This window comes from Coffea arabica, chromosome 6e (assembly GCF_036785885.1).
Source record: "Coffea arabica cultivar ET-39 chromosome 6e, Coffea Arabica ET-39 HiFi, whole genome shotgun sequence".
Lineage (NCBI taxonomy): Eukaryota > Viridiplantae > Streptophyta > Magnoliopsida > Gentianales > Rubiaceae > Coffea > Coffea arabica.
Window position 1 is genome coordinate 14,420,794 of NC_092321.1, and position 21,598 is coordinate 14,442,391.

General features: G+C 37.2%; 1 protein-coding gene and 1 long non-coding RNA gene across 2 annotated transcripts; one reads left to right on the top strand and one right to left on the bottom strand.

The window, feature by feature from the left end:
* The first annotated feature begins 605 nt into the window (after positions 1 to 605).
* On the top strand, positions 606 to 3,304 carry LOC113696433 (protein FAR1-RELATED SEQUENCE 5-like). Its single transcript, XM_072056031.1, has 4 exons — positions 606 to 2,723; positions 2,847 to 2,927; positions 3,095 to 3,166; positions 3,260 to 3,304. Exons 1-4 carry the CDS (start codon positions 606 to 608, stop codon positions 3,302 to 3,304), a joined length of 2,316 nt encoding a protein of 771 aa, XP_071912132.1.
* A 7,509-nt stretch (positions 3,305 to 10,813) lies between these two features.
* On the bottom strand, positions 10,814 to 11,705 carry LOC113696434 (uncharacterized). The gene is made up of 3 exons (XR_011816969.1): positions 11,598 to 11,705; positions 11,224 to 11,505; positions 10,814 to 11,117 (listed from the first exon to the last, which is right to left on the bottom strand). It is a non-coding gene; the product is annotated as an uncharacterized lncRNA (long non-coding RNA).
* Positions 11,706 to 21,598: the final 9,893 nt, after the last annotated feature.

Below are 21,598 nucleotides of genomic sequence, written 5' to 3' on the forward strand. Positions count from 1 at the left end.
TGATCCATGCTCATGGAGTAATATTAGTTTGTCCCTCTCTTGACCGTGTAGTGTGTATAAAATAGAGGTGTAGAGTTGAATGAGGTGAAACTGAGGAAAAGACATATATGTGAATAATAAATGGGTGAACCTTGTATTGTAAGTAAATTACATGATGTAAAAAATATATTACAATGAGTAGAAAGTGATTGTTTGGCCCTCAAAATATAGAAATAGTAGAAAATGCGGAGTTGGCTTATGCGGTTGTTATTAACGAATGACATAAGGTCCAGTGAGCTAAAGAATCTAGAATCAAAATATAATCACCAGCGTGGATGTACATACAGTTAAAATAGACTTACATCGTGTGACCAATACATTACAATCCGTATAAGTTAGTGTACATGGAGTTGTATTTGTACACAGATTGTCTTAGAGTAAAAGTAAGATGATGTGAATCATTAATCATATTGATAGCGTAATAATAGAATTTGGTATACGAGTAATGTATGATTCATAACACATTATGAATGGTAATATACATTTATGTTGTCGTTTATGTACATACAATTCATGAAGTGTTACAAATTAGGGTGTTTGATGCATAATTGGCAGGATCAGAAGTAATGGATTGCAGCAAATTGGCAGAAGATGGGACCCCTGGGTTAGGAATGGAGTTCAACAGCGGAGAGGATGCGTACAAGTTTTACAACAAATATGCCTTTAAAATGAGTTTTAGTGTACGTAAAGACTATCTGAATAAAGACAAAGACGGCGTGACCACGTCTAGGAGATATAGTTGCTGCAAGGAAGGTGTGAAACGCAAGTACGAAGGTGATGTGATGCCAAAGAGGACACGAGCTCCGACGAAAACAGGGTGTGGAGCTAAAATGGTTATTGTGTTGTTTAGAGGAACAATGAAGTACCGTGTGCATGATCTTGTTTTAGAGCATAACCATGAGTTGCACATTGCTCAATGTGCGCACATGATGTCATCACAAAGAAAAGTGAGCGAAGCTCAAGGATTCCAAGCTGAAATAAGCGAGGACGCTGGGCTTTCATTGAAACAGAGCCATGAGCTTATGGGAAAGGAGACAGGTGGGATGGGAAATGTGGGATATACTCGGGAAGACCTGAAACGATATCTTCGTACTCGACGGGAAAGGAGTTTGAAATATGGAGAAGCAGGTAGCATGCTGAATTATTTTCAAGAACAAACACTCGAGAATCCATCATTTTTTCATGCCGTACAGCTGGACTGTGAAGAGCAGATAACGAATATCTTTTGGGCTGATGCAGGAATGTTAATTGACTACAAATTTTTTGGAGACGTAGTCACATTCGACACAACCTACAAAACAAATAAAGAATACCGGCCACTTGGAGTGTTTGTGGGTTTTAACCAACATAGGCAAATTGTGATATTCGGTGCTGCCCTTATGTATGATGAGACTATAGATTCTTTCAAATGGGTGTTTGGTACATTTCTAGAAGCAATGTGCGGAAAGCGTCCAAGTACCATACTAACCGACCAAGATCATGCCATGGCAGCCGCTCTTTCAGTTGTTATGCCTGAAACATTTCACGGTCTATGTACGTTTCACATAAGGCGTAATTTTATGAAACATCTTGGCAATCACTACAAGGAAAATAGTGATCTTCCATACATGTTTGGTGCCTGCATGTATGAGTTGGAAGAAGTGGAACAATTCAATAGGGTGTGGGAGGCGATGGTGAAGAAACACAATCTTGAAAATAATGAATGGCTCTCCGGGTTGTATAAAATTCGTGATAAATGGGCAAGGTGCATGATGAAAGAAAGATGGACCGCGGGAATGCGAAGCACCCAACTCAGCGAAAGCCTAAATGCAGCAATTAAAAATCATTTGAAACTGGATCATGACCTTGTGCAGTTCTTTAGACATTTCAATCGGGTGGTTGATGAAAAGAGACATAATGAACTGATTGCAGAATATGAAATGAGGCAAAAGCTCCCCATGGTAGGGTTAAGGCAAACACCTATGCTTGTGCATGCATCAGAGACGTATTCACCAACCGTATTTGTTGCATTCCAAAATGAATATGGCGAGTCAACAGCTATGGTTATATTGAGACAACAAGATGCAGCGATGTTTGTGGAGTTTGCGGTCATGAGGTATGATGGAGGACCTGAAAGAATAGTAGTATTCAATCGGAATGATCTAAGTGTATATTGCAGTTGCAAAAAATACGAGAATGAAGGCATTTTATGTGGGCACGCGTTGAAGGTGTTTGATACCGTGGGAATAAAAATAATTCCTCCTGAATACATTAAGAGGCGATCGACAAAAAGAGCTCGGGCTGGAGACTGTTTTGATCGGCGAGAACAGGAAGTTGTGGCTGATCCTAAAGTAATGATTTCAACTCGTTATCGGGAGCTTGCTCCAGCCATGATTAAAGTCGCAACTCGAGCAGCAATATCGGAGGACACCAGCAAAGTAGTAATCACTGTCATATCCGATTTGTCAAAGAGAGTTGAGCTCCTCCTCTCAAAAAGCGAAGAGCAACCTTTGCAAAATCAAAAAAATCTGAATATGGAGGAACGAGATAAAATTGAAATTGTAAATGAAATGGGGGAGGCAGTAGTCGCAAGAGGCATTAAAAAACGAGGCGGTGGGAAGAAAAGTAGAGTGATGCAAAGTTGGGTCGATAAATTTGACAGAGTAAAAAGAAAATCTAGATTATCAAGAACTACACAGACTACGGTATGGATCAAATTTTGGTACTTGGGAAACATTTATGCTAAAACTAAGTTATTGTTATACTATTAACTAAAGTTTAGGTAACATTCATTATGAAATAATATTATTGCCGTGTCAATACTGTAGGTCTCAGAATCGGAGCCGACATCGGTTTCATTTGAGGAATACATGTTTATGGGATGCCGTTCATCTACTGACTCTGTTTCGGTTAGTATAAAATGGACATGACTCTTACTTTTATTTGGATGTTTCTAATAGCATAAATAGTTACATTGATGTTACATTGTGTGATAATGTTGTTACGGCCGTCATCCTTCCTGATATACGTATTTTGTTTGTCTTATACAATGATTTGGCCCATACGAAACTTGTAGACGCATTCAATGAGTCAGACAGTGAATGACCCTCCAAATGTTGTTGCTCCCGATATCGATAAAAGTCAAACGGTATGCATACATTTAGTAGTTAAAATAAAACCTTCTTGTTCATGTAGTAGAGCTACCTTTTTTTCTTTAATTGTAACGGTGGGCTCCCGAAAGCTGTCAAATCATGCAAATTATGTAGTTAACGTATGCTCGCTTTAATAACGTATTATTTTTTATTATTTCAAGATCCACCGTTTGGCTAATCAGGGGCCTCCTGCAACTGCAAGTGTCCCTACAGAATGGATGCATCCCAGATTTTCTATTTTTTCCAAGCATAACTCTATCAGAGATGTCTTAATGGTCTGATATATCATTTTTGTTATAATGTCTAGTCCAATTTAACTTTATAAGTGAGCAATATAGGCACTGGTAATGATTTGTTGACAGTCGATTACTTATACTATATAATGTAGGAGGAGCGTGAGGCAATTTCAACACACTGTGATGTTGATGCATATCATGTATTTGCACCATCACCTCAGGTGATAAACTTTTATCGTTACAGCACATATTTATGTAATGTTATTAATTGGAGACTTGGACATCGTATATCAGTAATCGTAGGTTTTATTAATAATATTTGCTGATTTGCCATCGTTATCCATTTCAGGGAAGAAATAACACACAGGGATTGCAACTACGCGTTGACGTCGCCTCCCCCCAGAATGAGGTTGATGAATGATGTGTAACTATATATTTTCAACGAGACATTAAGTGGTTGTCCCAACCTGAGAATGTTGCATATGTACGTTACAAGCAGTTAATAAGTTGTTACAACTTATTGACGAGGTTATACAAGCACCATTGACGTTTCACTCTTTTCAAATTTAGATAAGTGGATTACAATTGTAATCGCATCTAGTGTTAGTAGTCATCAATAGTTTGTATTGGGTTGTATAAAATTGTTAGAAAATTATAAAGTTGGTAGAAAATTGAAGTAACAATTTTACAATAGAATTGAACGTGTTTTTTGTGATCGGATATTTTTCACTAAATCGACCATAACAGTTGAATGGTTGTCGTGATATGTATATCATTCTACTACGTTCAATTGCATAGCTTAATAACATATTTATTGGCATAGATCGCACCGTCAAAGGTACGATGTATAAGATAACACAATCTAAAGTCTAAATTGTCTTGATTTTGTTATGATGATAAATTCGAATTATTATTGGACTATTTTTATAAAACATTATCATTTAGGCCATTTGTTTTGTATCGCTTGACGAATTTAGTGCACCATTGACATGATATATCACAGGCACATCAATTGGTATTACAAGTTTTTAGGTTAATTAAATTATGGTCAAACCAAGTCACGACCACGTCTAGGTAATAGGTGCGCATAAGAAAATGATTCCTTGGAGAACTAATTTGTAACGTTAAAATGAAGTTTTACAATGCAATAAAAAGGAATAACGAACAGTACACAATGGGTTACAACCAGTTAGAGATCTATTACTGTTACGTTACAACTAGTTACGACTGAGTAACAGGCATGATTAATATCCAAATATGGTAAGCATTTATTTGAGTAGACATTATAATGAGTATAATTTTACCGCTACCCTAACAAACATTGAACTACATCCCTTGTTATCAGTTGTATCCCATACAACACCTGGGAACGCCGTCATGCATTAGACAATGGGGTATGTACCTTTGAAAGTCATCGTCGCTTGATTCAGTAAAGTCAGATAGGTCCGGGTCCGATATAAGCATGGGATCTGCTAAAATGTGTTGAACATCAAAATGTTTTCCAATACCATGTATTTTTGCGGCCTAGATCTCGTGGAACCTGTGAAGCCTACGCTCCATCTGCATAACTTCTCGCTGTAGTCTATGTAATACGCTTGCATCATTGGCTTGTGGTCCTATAACAAGATCCGCTGACCTTGTTCTCGGGACGCGGATGCCATGCCAGCGATAAAATACCTCTAATTCCATTCTTCGCTCACGAACAGGCTCCCATATGGGTTCATGGTCCATAACGAAATAGCCAGACGGTAGATGATCGTTGACGGTATTTTTAAAAATGTGACCAGCTAGTCCCAGAGAGTTGTTGGTGTTAAGTGGAGCGTTCCTGAACTCGCGTTTGGTACCATATAAAATCCTCCCATCTGGTGTTTCGTACTTGCTTATGGCATTTGTTGGATCCAACGATACTTTCCGTCTTCAAACGCCGAACATTTGATGGTGAGCTTGTATGAGATCCTTCGTTTGTGGATTGCATGACTATGCTAATACCTACTGCTTTTTGGTTGGATGTTAGAAGTATGTACTGATAAAGAATTAGGTGGGAGAAAAAAAGAGGTAGAAATTTTTAACAGAGCACCTATTTGAGACCATACATAGTAAATGGTTTCTTCTGGCAACTTGACCAACTGCTTGCTATGTCATTTCATGTTGTTCTCCACGGGATAGTACTCTTAGGTGATTAGATGAAGGCATGACAACCACCTATTAACGAGAGAATAGACTCAACATTTAGTCAAATGTATAGTGTGTGGATGAAATAATGGTTTAATTTGATTGGGTCATAACCTGTACTCCAACAACAATTGGGTCAGGTGAATTCCCAATTATTCGTCAGTCACCTTACTTTTCAAGTGTAACAAGAAGTTGCCACTAGCATATGTACGTTACAGGATGTTAATAAGCTGTTACCGCTTATTGATGTGCTTGTACAGGCACCTTGTCATTTGCCTATATGTTAAAATTTAGACAATTTATTTACAATTATATTAACGATAAGTATTACAGATAGTATTACAGACACTTCAATAGGTATTACTCTTTCAGTACAGAAATGAACTTACAATTTGCGGCTTGGTTTGGTTCCACATGACCACATAATAAGTAACAGTTTCGCAGAAGAACATGATACTTCGTTGGGACAAGTAATTTGAAAGTAGGGTAACTAATATTTAAAATGCAACAAATTTTGATTACTCTATGTACATATTGAGTTACAACCGGTTATGTATTTGTTACAATTCATTACAACTAATGAATTTGCAATCGGCAGTTCTTCGTCTTATCTAGTTAAAACTACTGATATTACAACTAGAAATTCCCTGATATTACAACTAGTGATACTACAACTAGTTAATATCTGATGAACTTTTTCTCTTCTCTCGTTTGTGCAATTGCACTTGGCACAAACAAAAAGTCCTCCCCTCTAACACATAAAATTTCTTAGACACTTTAGTAAGTGTCTATTGAGAACATAGAGATTGTCGATTCGAACCCCAAAACAATTGATGTAGCGAGGCCTTCTCGAACATCTCATTAAATTAGCGAGATCTTCTCGAACATCATGCAACCTACTGGCTGCTATTTGGCAGCCAAAAACTTGATTTCTGTGTGAACCCTCTATTGATGACACTGCAATTGAGATTAGAGGAGGGTTGGAGAATACTAATAATAAATTTCATGCACGGGTTCATTGCCACCCTTCATTAGAAAGAAATGGGAAGTGTGAAGTTATTGAAAATGAAAAATGTAATTTTGTAGTAATGAAAGGTGGACAGAAAAATTTTTGTTGTTGAGGGATATACTTCTGCAGCCGCCCCCTTTTATAGTCCGCAGGACCCTCACAATGTGGTAAAATATCACTGGACAAAGCATTCCAGGCTAAACAATTTTGTCGTTGCAGTGGAAGCTGTAGAGTTCGATGCATGCCATTGAATTGTGTCAAATCTGTTCACACAATAAAACAAATTATGCAGCTTTTGTCATGAAATGACCTGTACACCAATATTAAGGTCATGTGGATAAACAGTTACACATCAGTGACCTGTACGTTTCACTATGTACGGATTGCGTTACAACTAGTTAGCTGTATGTTACAATTTATTATAACTAATGAATTTGCAATCAGCAGCTTTTCGTCTGCTCTATTTAAAACTGAATAATATTCCAACTAGATATTCCCCGATATTACAACTAGTGATAATACAACTAGTTAATATTCGATGAACCTTTTCTCTTCTCTTGTTTGTGCTATTGCCCTTGGTAGAAACGATAATTCCTCCCACTGACACATTAAATTTCTTAGACACTTAATAAAGTGTCTATGGAGAATAGTTACGATGATCGTTTCGAACCCCAAAACATTGCGTAGCGAGACCTTCTCGAACATGTCATTAAAATAGTGAGATTTTCCCGAACGCATATGAGGGCAACTAGTACATCACGGGAGAAGAGACTGTAGACCCACATGCAGTGCCTGAACCATGTCGGATAAGTTTTGTTACGTACAAAGCGCCAGATTTGTAGTACCGACAGTGAATATACGTGTTACGTGCCGTTGCTAATCGTTTACAGACTTCAACACGTGTTTGCAACTTTTATCATGTTTTGGTCCTGTATACCAACTTTTAAGAGAGCACCTATATACGGAGTTACACGTTAGATTCATGTATGTTTCACTGTGTGCATACACAGTTACACTGTCACAGGGAGGTATGACAGCCCAAAACAACAGTTCCTTAGCCAAGAGTCAGATGTGTAACACTCTATGGCCTTGGTCAGTGTATGATCCAAATTTACTACCTCTATGAGCGGTTCGTACCTCCTTCTGCTCCAATGCTCTATAGGGGATTTCAAATTCGACTACAAATTTTATATATGTTGTAACTCAGAACGAACAAAGAGGTAAATAAGAACTTACGAATTGTAACAATATATGAACAGTTTGTCAATCGTATGGACAAAATATTGAATTATATTTTTAGTATCGATACCCTTAATAAGTGTTACGTCGTGTTACTAATCAGAGAGCTTAATAAAATAAATTTTACAGTTTTTATCATGGTAAGACCTGTATTGCAACATTAAGGCTACCGATGTGAATACAGAGTTACACATCAGTGACCTTAATTTCGATTCATGTGCATACACAGTAATACGTAAAACATTGTGCATAAAATCTCACAATGAATGTCAATTTTTTGGCCCAGAGTCAGATGTGTAAAACTGAATGGCCTTGGTCATTCAATGACCCACAATGTGATAGTACCTGAATAAGCACCTCCTTCTGCTCCTGATGTTTTATTAAAGATTTTCAATTTGACAACTAATTTCCTTGAATGTTGTAACTTAGGACGAACAAAGCTGTAAGTAAGAACGTACGAATTATAACAATTTACAATTAAGGTAACCATTTGTGCATCATTATACAATTCATAGTTTCGATTAGTTGGAGTCATTAACACAAAACAATTGAACAACACAGGTGATTTCAGATAAAAGAGCAATCATATAACTTCACAAAAAACTTTCAATGTGATTCACCAGTTTCATTCAACTATACGACTGCATCTACTGTTTACTCTATCTTCTAGATCAACTACCAAAATGAAAAGTCAACAGTACAAGGACGTCAGTGTAACTTTTCCTATAGAGGATATATCTCCGACAAACTACAGGCGAAGTTCATATCATATGGGTCGAAAAATTGAAAGTGATGTCAGAGAAAAATTGCTATTAGGAGCAACAGAAAGGCGACCGCTACCGATATCGTCATGAAGGTTTTCATTTGTCGAATATCTTGTTCGATTCGGTGCACATGATACGGGAAAGAGTTTGGTTCATTTTGCACTGTTCCGGGACTGTCGAAGGAGCTTTCTCTACTTATTGCTTGTCGATTAGGTGAGGGAGGGCAGTAGTTAGCCTGAACTTGCTCATGATTCCTCCCTATTGGGTGACACCAAGCGAAAAAAGCACAAGTTTTTCCTTCACAGACGAAGTACAACAATCCCTTCGTTGGTTTCTGTGACTCCACGATCTTCAGCCCAGCCCTTTTTTCACAGTGACAATACCGATATTGATACCTTAACTCAGTAGATCCGCCACCAAAATTGCTCGATGAAGAAATTTGAACGATCTAAAACTCCTTTTGGGCCACATAAGCTTTTGTGTTTTAACCTTCTGTTGAAGTAGTGGTTGTGTGTCGATCAGGAGCTACCACGGACCAACACACAGGTGGGAGTTAATATGTGGCAAGAAACGATATAAGCTAGCTAGTAGTAACATAATTCTGGAGAATTAGTAAGTATAGAATAAGTAACATGTTTTTTGAAAACAAACACAAAACCGGACAAGGGGCACAAACGGTTGCAGGTGCAACCGTTTGTGCCAATTGTATTCATTTTTCACTGCGCGTAACTTCCATTGCACACGATGTAACTTACTTTGCACACGACGTAACTTTACAACACTTTTTTGTGGGCCCCACACATGGCGTGAAAATCGAGTTAAATGCTGTAATCTGAGCTGCACAAATTTTTGAGGCCACATCGTGGCCGTGAACCTTCAGGAACGGTTCCTGCCCCATTTCCCACAAAACCTGCAGTACACATAATGAATAGATTTTTTTGGGTGTACTTTTATGGTAATTAATACAAATTTTGCGAGTAACTACCAATTTGTTAGGTTATGTGTTTGGGTATCCCCAGTGGGAGTAGTGTAGAAGACGTCAGTAATAGTGTGTTGGTGTTGGTTCGTAATACCAATTTAAATATGATGCTGAAAAAATTTAGCACATAATAGGATGCAGTCCAAACTTCATACTCACAACTGCTAGAGGTTCAACGATGTAGCGTTCCAACTTCCTATTTTTGGCAGTTCTTCCACCCCAATTCATGGGACGACTAAACATGTCAATCACCTAATCAATATCCAATAGTTTCCAAAACATGTAATTGACTGTTACAATTGGGTTTACGTATCACTAATCCAATAAATAAATTGATAATCAAACTATTTTGTAACAACGTCCAAACACATCGTAACTAACAGTTTTCAAATATCAATCTTTGTATTAATTTTGAAACTGTGACTTCCCAAATATCTATTTTGTAACAGTCTTTGAACACCCTGTAACTTTTCAATAATTATGTTATAACAACCTAAAAACAATTTGTAACTACCAGCTTTCATGTATGAAATTTTGTATTAATTTTCAAATTGTAACTTTCCAATAACTAATATTGCAACAAACTACAAATTCACTGGATGCAGTCTTCAAATACGGAGTATCAGTATTAATTTTTAATCTGTAACTTCTAAAATAATTTTTTTCGTAACAATCTTTAAACACACTGTAACTTTCCAATAACTATTTTATAACAATCTTCAAACACGATGTAACTAACAGTTTTTCAAACATACTGTAACTTCACAATTAGCTTAATATGACATTAGCCTTATCTGGATGTGGTTGGAATAAAATCATACTTAATTATTATGCTCAATTCAGTTTGTCAGGTCCGCTTTAAAGTATTTGGTGTATATACCCATCATCTTGTATATACCCATGTCAAATGAATCGTTGCATTATTTACTGACTTGTTCATATGTCAATTATTTACTGATAAGTTACATCCAATTGCATAACGAACAAATAGCCTTACAATTGGGCGCTTGTTCTATAATTACACATTGTTCAAGGTAGGTTCCAGTATAGTTGGCACAGAGTGACGACGAGCATCTTTGAACCATAGAGTCACGACACATTTGAACCAATTAATGCTCCGTTAATGTTATTACTGACATTATTCTAGTGTCAACAGAAAACCTGAATTCAATTCATAATTTATGGCCACAAATGATAAATAAACAGCACCACGATATAAATTGCTAATCAGTATTGATGCTAATGTCTCCAGAAAAACAAAACTACTGTCTCAAAAGAAAGGTCCTTCTCAGTAGACTCCAAAATAAAATTAGTTACAGCAATCCAAAAGCTATCATATACACGTAATAATATACAAAAGCACGTCAAATGCAATTTTGTGGACTTCCTTCTCTCCCAGTCATCAATACTTATAAATCAGGCATTACCAACATTCAACTGCGCCCGTTTAGGTACTTGCAGGTTTGCGAAGCTGTCCGGAAACTTTGAGTTCTCCGCTGAGTTACACAATCGAGCTGTGTATAGCACTCGATACTTGCCAACATTTTCCTATCAGCACAAGAGGTAGGAATTAGTATAGTTGAGTGTCGAGGTAACAAGCATTAAATCAATTTCAGATGGATTGTAGGGAGAAAAGGGATATCAATTGTAATACCTCTGTAAGCCGAACAGCCAACCTTCCGCTCCAATGCTCTAGGAATGTCATAACGAAAACACCACTGTCACACCTGTTCACGTTGTCTTCTCATTAGTCAGTTATGGTATATATGTTGGACAAAAAACTTAGTACACGCTCTAACAATAATGACGGGAGAAGTCAAACTATTTACACTTTGTTGGGTGAGTGATGAGGGACATTGGCAACAGAAAATCCGAAACTGGAGAAGTCAATTTCCTTGCCAAACTTTGCCGCCACGACCAAACCCAGTGCACGTTTCTATATCACCAAAGATTATGTAAAACTGATTACAATCCACTAATGTGTCACTGTCATATCGTGTAATGCATTTAGCAATTTGTCCAACATACCAGTCGATTCAGTACACTAATGTCTTTGCTCTTTGCTTGAGTGCTATCAGGGTTTAGCATGTGCACTTCTTTCTCTGAGACACCAAAGCTGTAGACAAACCAAGACCCCTCTATGCATACTGGCACAAGTATCTGCGCCAAATGAGGTATGAAAAAGGTCAGACAGGTCATTCTACATAACCGAATTCACACATGTTTTGAATGTTCAACAGTCACATAAGAAATTTTGGATTAAAATTTTGATAATTGCATACCCAATCACAACTTGCAGGATCAACCCCCGTATTGTTATTGCGAACCTTGAAGAGCTTTAGAAGCTTAGCTGATAAGCTGGCATCAGAGACCTTGTCGAATTTTCCCATTTTTAAAATTCCTTCCTGCAACCAATAACATAGCCGAGTGAAAGGTGCATAGAAGACATTAATAATGGTGCGTTGGATCGTAATACCAATTCAGATATGATGATGAAAAACTTTAACACAACTGTAGGATGCAGTCCAAATTTCAAACTCACAACTGCAACAGGTTCTACGATGTAGCGTTCAAGCTTCCTAATTTTGGCAGTTCTTCCACCCCAATTCATGAGACGGGCAAACATATCAATCACCTAATCAATGGCAAATGGTGATCAAAACATATAATTGAGTGTTGCTTGGGTGAGTTTACGTATGACTATTCCAATCAATAGATACATAATCAAACTTTTTGACTAAAAGTAATGAACTACTGACCCGATTAGACACATGCATGCCATTTTCCAGTGTCTTCAAGTCAAGCCGAGTCAGCGAAAATTGATACATTTGAACAAGTATGTCCCTATCACATCCAGGACACAATTAAACGATTTACTAATAATTATTACTCCTACTCCAAAACACAAAAATCTGACTAATGTATATGAACTCGAATCTCATCCATATTCAATCTGTTTTTCTATGCCATCTTATTATGAACCGCACGCGTACTTATTGTAGTGAATGGATCACAAGATCGAATTAATAGTTTTGTCAAGAATCTTACTTGGGATTTTGGTCCGGATCCCAAGCATATGCAGCCACATTTTTTTCGTATAGGCTAACTGTCACAGGTGCTGGTAGAATGAACTCTGCTGACCGCAGAACGGTACTCTTCTTTGTTGCACGTGTAGACTTGTGCTTCACCTCAACGTCAAGGCCTCCTACAAAAAGCAAATAACATGCATTTCATATGACATTCATTTGTTGTCGTCTAACAAATTATAAGGTATTTTGCTTCATTCTTCAGACACAATGCAATTAGCAGTCATCAAACACCAATCGATTATTTTTCAAATGCAATGTAACTGTCCTAAGAACTATTTGTACGACTCTTCAAACACACTGTAACTAACACTTTTCAAACAGTTGTGATAAATTTTCAAACACACTATAACTTCTCAATAACTAATTTGTAACAGGATCACACCATAACAGTATGCTAAATTAACTGTTTCTAAGAGTTTTCAAATGCACTTTGACTAATAAATAAGTGAGTATCAACCTACAAACACACATTTAAACAGCAATCATTTAATATGGAGTTATGTTTTAATTTTAGAAACTGTAACTTATCTATTAATTATAATGACTAACAGTCTTCAATAACATTCAACTTTCGTCTAAATAATCACTAATGTAACAAGTTACAAACACTTCGTAACTAACATTCTTGAATTACGCACTTTGCATTAATTATGAAATAGCATCTTCCCCATTAACTATTTTGTAACAGCTTTCGAACACAGTATAACTTTTCGGTAACTATTGTACAATAATGTAAAATAAATTCCGAGACTAACGATCCCCGAATATGGAGTTTTGTATTCAATAGAGCAAACTGTAACTTTCACGTAACTATTTTGTGACAAACTTCAAGCACACTGTAAACATTCTTCAAACATACTAATTGTTAATCTATAAGTTACCAAATTTTTTGGTAACAATTTTTAAACACACTGTAATTTTTCAATAACTATTTTGTAACATTTTTCCACCGCAATGTAACTACCATTTTTCAAAACACACTAACTTCTTAACATGAATAAAGTCATACTTTCATAATATGCCTAATTATGTTTGTTATATCAACTTCATATGTGTTTCACATCGGACAGGGTATGACAGTATGCCTAACAAGTTTTCGATGATGACAAGCGAGAGTTCAGACCATCATGATGGTATAAACACAGTTACCGTATATGATAATAGATGTTACAGTCAAACTACTTGAATTAGAACCTTATGAATAATAACAGTATACCAACCTTTCCACTTTCGACCATATGATCGCAACCTTCGTGGTATTTCTTGCTCAAGCAGATGTGACGTCGATGCAGTAGCGTGCAAAGGTGGTTGTACCGTACATTGACCCTCTTCGGCAGGTTCTATGACATTTGACCTGTATTGCTCCTGCTCTTGCTCTTGAAGCTGTATAATGCTTCCTTGCGCAGTTGTTGTCATGGTGGTCCCTTGTTCCAATCCGCGACTGATGTTATCGGGTACGACTGATGAGGTAGGAATTGGATTCTCCACGTCCATTACATCTTCATTCAGTTCTGGGTCTGGGATACCTTCAATATTTGTTTTCGTATTGGCATCGCCTTTCTCGGCCTGCGCTGCATTATGCTCGTCTTCATCAGACCCTTCCGCATCAATTTCTTCACCATCATCATTCTCGTCGTTGGCCCCCTCTTCGGCAGATTGAAATTCCAGCTCTTCTTCGGTATCAGGACTCTTGTGCATTGTATAGTCCTCCTGTACAGGTTTTTTTCCTTTGTCCAATGCTTCAGGCCCAGAAGTGGAAGCTTTTGCTCTCGGCTGAGAGGAGAGGATTTCTGCAATCTTCAATATCCTTCGTTGGCTACTAACAGCAATGTTATACAGCTCATTTAGCTCAGCCTGCAGTTAGATGATGAAATTATCAATCCATAAATGAGTCACATGCTCTCAACAATGGAATACAATACAGGCATATACAATAGTACATTTACGCAAAGGTTCTTAATTTAACATTTGAATTGCGGCCATAGGTTCTATAACTGTAACTTATATACTAAAAAATAAAATGGTCACCCGGGTTCATTGAAACTTCATACATTTATAACATGATTGGCCAAGACATCACTATATTTCTATATTTCCATTCATGTGACTTAATTTTTAATAACTCTCTGGACAGGGATGTAATATTGGGATTGGTATCACATATTAACATGATACTACAACATGAATGAAGTTGATAGGCCTATCAATAACCAATAATGTTTCTTACAATATGCAGTAATTACGTCTAATCAAACAACAAATTTCATTAAATCATGGAACAGACCCACTTACACCGATATCGGCGTGCCCGCTGTTCATCAGCATCCCTACCAAATCAGGGGGTAGTTCAGTACTCTGCCCATCATATTCATTATCTTCCGGATCATATTGTCCAATCTTTAACAACAAATTAAACCAACCATTTCAATAGCAAAGCCACGCACTACATAGACCACTACCTTTTATATGAAATGAGGTCAACAATATATAACATTTTACCAGTTTTTCTTTTCCATAAGCTCCAAAATTTTTAATCTCAAGTGCATCCCTTTCAGAGATCAGAGCATCTGTCCATGCCTTAGCTCGCGGAGTAGTTCTCGACACTTTATGCTTCAATATTTGTACCCGATCAAGATAATGAATCTGCAATACAATACAGCAATTAATTCAACTGTAGATAAACTTGACCACACTGTTAAAACATCATCGTAGACGCATTCATTTGAGCATAATCTAATCAATCCATCGCACTGAATTCGATAAAATGTGGAAATACAGACAGTAGTTATGAAGGCACGCAAAACTAATTGACTCTCTGGTGCACTGTGTAACAATTACAGCATATTTTCGTCATGACTACAACTGTCTAATCTTACCAGCAGAACGAAGATACAACCGCTAACATATTGGTGCTGCTTTTCACTTTTCTTTTGCACCTCTAGCACCTTATTGCATAGTACGATCCTCACATACTCAGTCCAGTTCAATCTGGCTACCCTATCAACCAATTGCGTACAGTTCCAAAGCTTTATTTTGTGCTCGGCTCTAGTGGTTGGAGCCAGTAGACATCCACAACAAAATGCCACGAATAGTCTTAAGAATTCTTCCCCTGCATTCATGGCTACCAACTCATTTGAGAGCTCATTCCATTTGTATGTCCTACGACTTGGTCCAGTTCCCCCAACCTTGGTTGTATCGGTGTCTTCAACTGGAACGGGACCTTCGTTCGGGATCCCCAGGATTAAACTGATATCCTTTGACGTTAAAGGTAGCACACCATCTCCATGTACATTTAAACTGCTCAATGTCGGATTAAAGTTGTCAACAAGCCAGGTGGCTATGCCACTAGGAATCCAGTGATACTGTATGTCTAGCAGCCCTCCAAATCCTATGTCTCTAATTTGCTGCTTCTTAGTTTCATCGATTCGTGAAACGAAGCTTGACATCTGCTTTGGCGAGCATCGGATAGTGTACTTCTGATTCTACACCATTTTTTAGATATATGCATTAGACTAATATAAGTTTCGTATCCGTGTTTGATGAATCATGCCGTGTATTTACCTTGATTTGAACACGTGCTTTTCGTAATATCGGCTTTCCTAGACGTTCCATTTCTTTCTCATACTCTTCTTTCTCTTTCAAATACTCCTCCTTTCGCTTCCTCATTTCTTCCTCACTCAACTTATTATATGCTGCCCGGGCAATGTCATTGTACTGCATTGAATAAATTAAGTCAAAAAACACTTTAGACTAAACACAAAATAATTGCTCGTTTCACTATTTTTCCCTTCGGCACCCTATCAGTTCAATGATTCTTCAGTTTATTTTGCTAGGACAGTATACCTCGGTCAGCTTAACACCCTTCGCCGAAACCGTGTGTTGATACTCTTTCCTGTCCACATTCAAAACTCTAAAGTTATATGTGCTATTTAGTACCATTATTTTTTTCTCAAATTCAATAATCTTACCTGAACTTCATCCATGGATTCAATGGTGGGATTGGTTCTGCGATCTCGCTTGTTCCCACTGTAACCAGTTCTTCCTCCCCACCTAAACGATCATTCCTTTTACTGCTTCTTTTCCTTCCCATCCTGCCCCTGAACAGTCAACATTGTAATGCATTATAATGATGCCAAATCTAACCTGCCAAGACCTTACGCAAGCACTGGCCACTTACCTATTCGATGAAGTAGGTGCTGCACCGTGTTCTGTACCACCACTTGTTTCGCCAAGTTCTTCTCTGTTTGCTTCCTGAAGTGTGCTTCCTGCTCGCGTTCTTGCCATGTAAACTAATGTTTTTAACAAACATATTGCACTTCAGTTCCAAAATTTTATTTCCAGCCACAGTCATAACATATCATGAAGTACTGCTAAACATAATATATGAGCATCAAATATTAGTCACGCTAGTTATAGTACAACCTGTAACATTTTTTCTCACACTCGGTAACTCATTCTTCACAGTTTGTTATTTATTCCAACTGCCACTAATCTACATAATCTGTTGTTCTACCTATCAGATTGTATTTCATCCATCAATTTCTTTTTCTATTTATTATGCTACTGTACAATACCAATGCAGTAGAATAGGGGGCCATCCAAATTTATAGTATCTTCATGAAATTCTATAGACCAGTTCTATTATTGTAACTTCTGATCTATTACGTGTAACAACTATCAAAGATGATGTCCAACCAGAACAATTATTGTACAAGTCATCTTCCTTTTCACAATTTGTTTGTCTCATTACCAAACTTTCTGGTTAATTATCCCTCATTTAGTCATTTCATAATCTATTCCCATGCCTATCAAGTTCGATTCAATCACCTTCTCCTTTATTTATCACACTCTTCAACAATATGAATGAAGCAACAAACCCGTTAAACAATTTTACGTGTATGTTCATCCAATTTTACAGTGCACTTCTGCTAGTGTCACTACTAAATGACTGCATGTAATGACTATCCAACATGATGTGCACCTACAATAACTAGTAAGATTCTTAACCGTTATTCCACACTGACTATGCTAAACCTCATGATTTGTTATTCCGTCTGCCTCACATTGCCAACTTATAACCTACTCTCGTACTCATTCACTTCCAACCTAGAAACTTGTCTCTCTTTATGCAACTAAACCAATAACCTGTAACATCAATGTAGAAGAAAATATGAGAAGCACAACTGAGTACAAAACAGTAAAACTCTGTTATTTCTCTGTACATGTTAAACCACAACATGTAACAATTATCCAACACTGTGTTCATGCGCACGCCCTAATACAATAAACTTACACCAATCAAGACCCAAATACGACATCTCAATTTCAAAATAACATTTCCATTAGCAAGTATGAGACGCACAACTCAATACAAAACATTTGAACTCTGTTATTTCTATGTACCTATTCAACCACAACATGTAACAATTATTCAACACTGTGTTCGTGCACACGAACTAATACAATAAACTTACACCATTCAAGACCCAAAAATGCCATCCCAATTTCATGATAACATTTTTATTCTGTTTCTGTCATGTTCCCGTTGATCCACAACTTGCATTACTTCTCCAGTTTTGTGTTTATGCATAACAACGAATGTAGCAGTGTATGCTGCACTCAACGCGTTGTACTACCTACTTACCGCATACTAATTATAATCTGCACCCATTTTTTCAATACTAACTCCCGAACCCATGCACACATTTTCTCAAGCAGTTGTGCCGCACGATTTCCCCCTTCTTTCCCACTCTCACTCTGTCATGCTAAAAAACTAACACATAATACTCCTATCATGCTGCACTTACTCATTACTATACACAAAATTGTGCTCACGTGATATCCCTCTAAGCGATCATCATACTGTACGCCAACAACATCCACAAGTAAGGTCCTTCAACAAGCATGTCAATTCACACACGTTACTACATCATCGTAGGACTCAAACAAATTTGAATACCTGACTGATTTTCGGTCGTTCACTACTCCCGCGCCTACGATCTTCCACTCTTCAACCTTGGGTTCACCTTTCTTCTTCTTATAATAAATCCGAATCACCCGAAATTTGTCCACCACTCCACCACTTCTTGCTTCTCCTTGCTATTTTTTTCCGTATCCAATGTTGCACTTCTACAGCTTTTCGCAATGTCACGCCGGAGAGTGTTGCCAATCTCGTATTTTCCCCTCTTATTTCTCCCTTCGTGGCTTTTCGCAAGCAACTGCTTCGTCTGGTTTGGGTGGGAGTCCAAGTGCGCCTTTTCATTTTCGACATTTCGCTTTGGGCGGGACTTTGCTTACTAGTGGTCATAACGTTCCGTTTCTTGCCGTTACGGTCAGCAGAGCATAACCATTTTTTTGACTGTCTCACTTAATAAAACGACGTCGTTTTGGGCCAAACTGAAGCCTTTTGACGTGGTTTATTTCTGGCCTTACCTTTCTTTTTGTGAGACAACAGCTCGGGAACGGTCAATCTGAGGACCGCTCCTGCCCCTAATCCGCGGTGCCTCTAATGCCTTTCCTCCTTCGGGACGCGACTTTGAAAGCATATCTTTCAATCAAGTCATCGGCCTCATAAGCTAGATCTCTAGCTTGTGAAATCCACACCTTGACCCTTTCCTCCGCATGTTGCCTTGCATCTGCATCTTTTAAGAACGATTGTATCCGCGTCAGCTCTTGTTGAAGTTGCTCCACTTGGTCACTCACCCCTTGTAAGAACTTCGTTTCTTCAATCAACAGGTTGCCAATTGTTTCGGCAGCAAAACTGACAACGGCCTCAGCCATTTTTGCTAGACAAAAAGATGAATTCTTTTTTTTTTTTTCAAGGAAGCATGTAGGTAGGTTTAAGGGTTGTACATTTGAGGAAGCGATGACACCTCCTACTTATATTCATCTTCTTAAACTACATAAACTAGAAGGATTGGAGGGAGGGAATGAGTATTAATTAGGTAATTCATTGCTTACAAGTTTCTTAGACAGCCCAATAAGTTGTCCCTGATTCGGGATGCAATAAGCTTTTTCCCCACAGAAGAAAAGCATCCTCTTCCATATAGATACTGTGATTTATCAAAGAAAAGAAATGCATCTCAGATCCTTTTGAAAGAAATTAACAGCGGATTTTTCTGATACCAAGTACGATAACGAAGGAAAGTATAAATAGTATCAAATTAAATTCCTTATGCCTATATCCATGTCTCTATTTCATATTGACCAGATGTTCCATACCTCATCCAGCTATGTGAAGAAGGCAAGAAGATCCTCTTCTCTATTGAATACTTTGGTTGAAACATTTCTTTACTAGTGAGGATTGCGAGCTATAGCCATGTGGCCAATGCGATTGCTATGACTCATTGTAATTTGATGATTATATTTTATTTATTTAGTACTAGTGGATTGTAGTGAAAATAATTGATTAGTGTAAGGGGAAAAAATTATGTATACATCTGTAAGTATGTCAGTTGGTGCGTGTGCGTGTATAAACTTTAAGTATTTCACAAAGTCATAGGCTTTTATTTCTATCTAGCAAAGGTTATATTTCAATTGCTGGGGTTACTTTTATAAAGAAATTTTTTTTGATCGGTGTTAGATTTCTTTATGGCGTTATGCTTATTGAGAAAGGAAGATTCCAGCATATGTGGTTCACAGGTGCAGTACTCAGTTAGTGGCAACAAAACAAAGCTAGCACAAGTAGAGGATATTTCTTGTCAACTGTACTATTCTTGACGAAAGGAGTTGATTGCAAGTCCCCGCGGTTAATTATGTTTCGTGTCAGGGCCTCTGATCTAATACCATTTAATTTTCCACACTTTTTCTGCTTTCTAAGTGCAGATATTTTTTTTTTTTAAATTTTAACAGAGAAGGTTGGAGTTTAAAAAATAGAGAGCACGAAGAGGAGATTTGAATCCAATACCTTTGAATCGCAACGTCTCAATTTTAACTATTAGATCAAAACTTTCTTGATTTCTAAGTGTAAATCATCTTGCAAAAAAATGAACATAATTTTTAAGTTATTTTGACAACCTCTAGAAATCCGTTTTAGAGAGAGAGAGAGAATGCCCACTTTTACATCCAACCCAACAATTTACCACATAGAAAATTAAACATTCAATGACCAAAACCTAGAAGACCTCATGCATTGCACTTTTAAACTTTTTGGGGATGTACTTTTGGGGGCTTTTTAGCCTCTAGATCCAATCTTCGCCCAAATGAACTTATCCGTACTTTTTTTTTTCCTGTTAGTTCCCGGAGACTTTGGACAACTTGAACATAATGGCATAAGCTAGTCAGCAAAATTCAAAAATATAAAAAAAATCTGTACCTAAAACATTAAACAATGATAATGGACTAAAATGGAAAAGGAAAACCACTACTGAGATAACCTATTGTGTTGTTGCCAAGTTGGGATGCATAAGAAAATTGGTCTTTGATAGTAGTGTTTGTTTGCCGGTGAAAGGGGAGGAAAGTGAATGAAAATAACTTTCTTGCCAGTTTTGAATATTTGTTTGTTAGGAAATTTATGGGACCCACTACATTCCCCTCATTTTCCTTAAAATTTTTCTTGCTGAAATTTATACGAAAGTGAGTCACCGAAAAGTTTCAACTAATTATCTTTTACAACTCCTTTCTTTCTAAATTATTTCCTCTACTCTAAACTTCTACATAAATTAGAATATCTTAGAACTTACAATTCAAAAAATTGGCTTGTAATTAGACATTTTATTCTTATTTTAACAACTAATGAATTAGTAATTTGTTGACTTTTTACGACATTAGTACTTTTTTTGTTTTGCATTTTATGCTCCTCTTTTATGTCTATATATTTGTGAAATAGCTTACACACATATTAACTTATGGTTAGAGAATGTGATTAATTTTGAGGTAACAATTCTTCCAATATGCAAAATGTTATATTTATTACATATATTAAATACCAAAAAGAAGTTT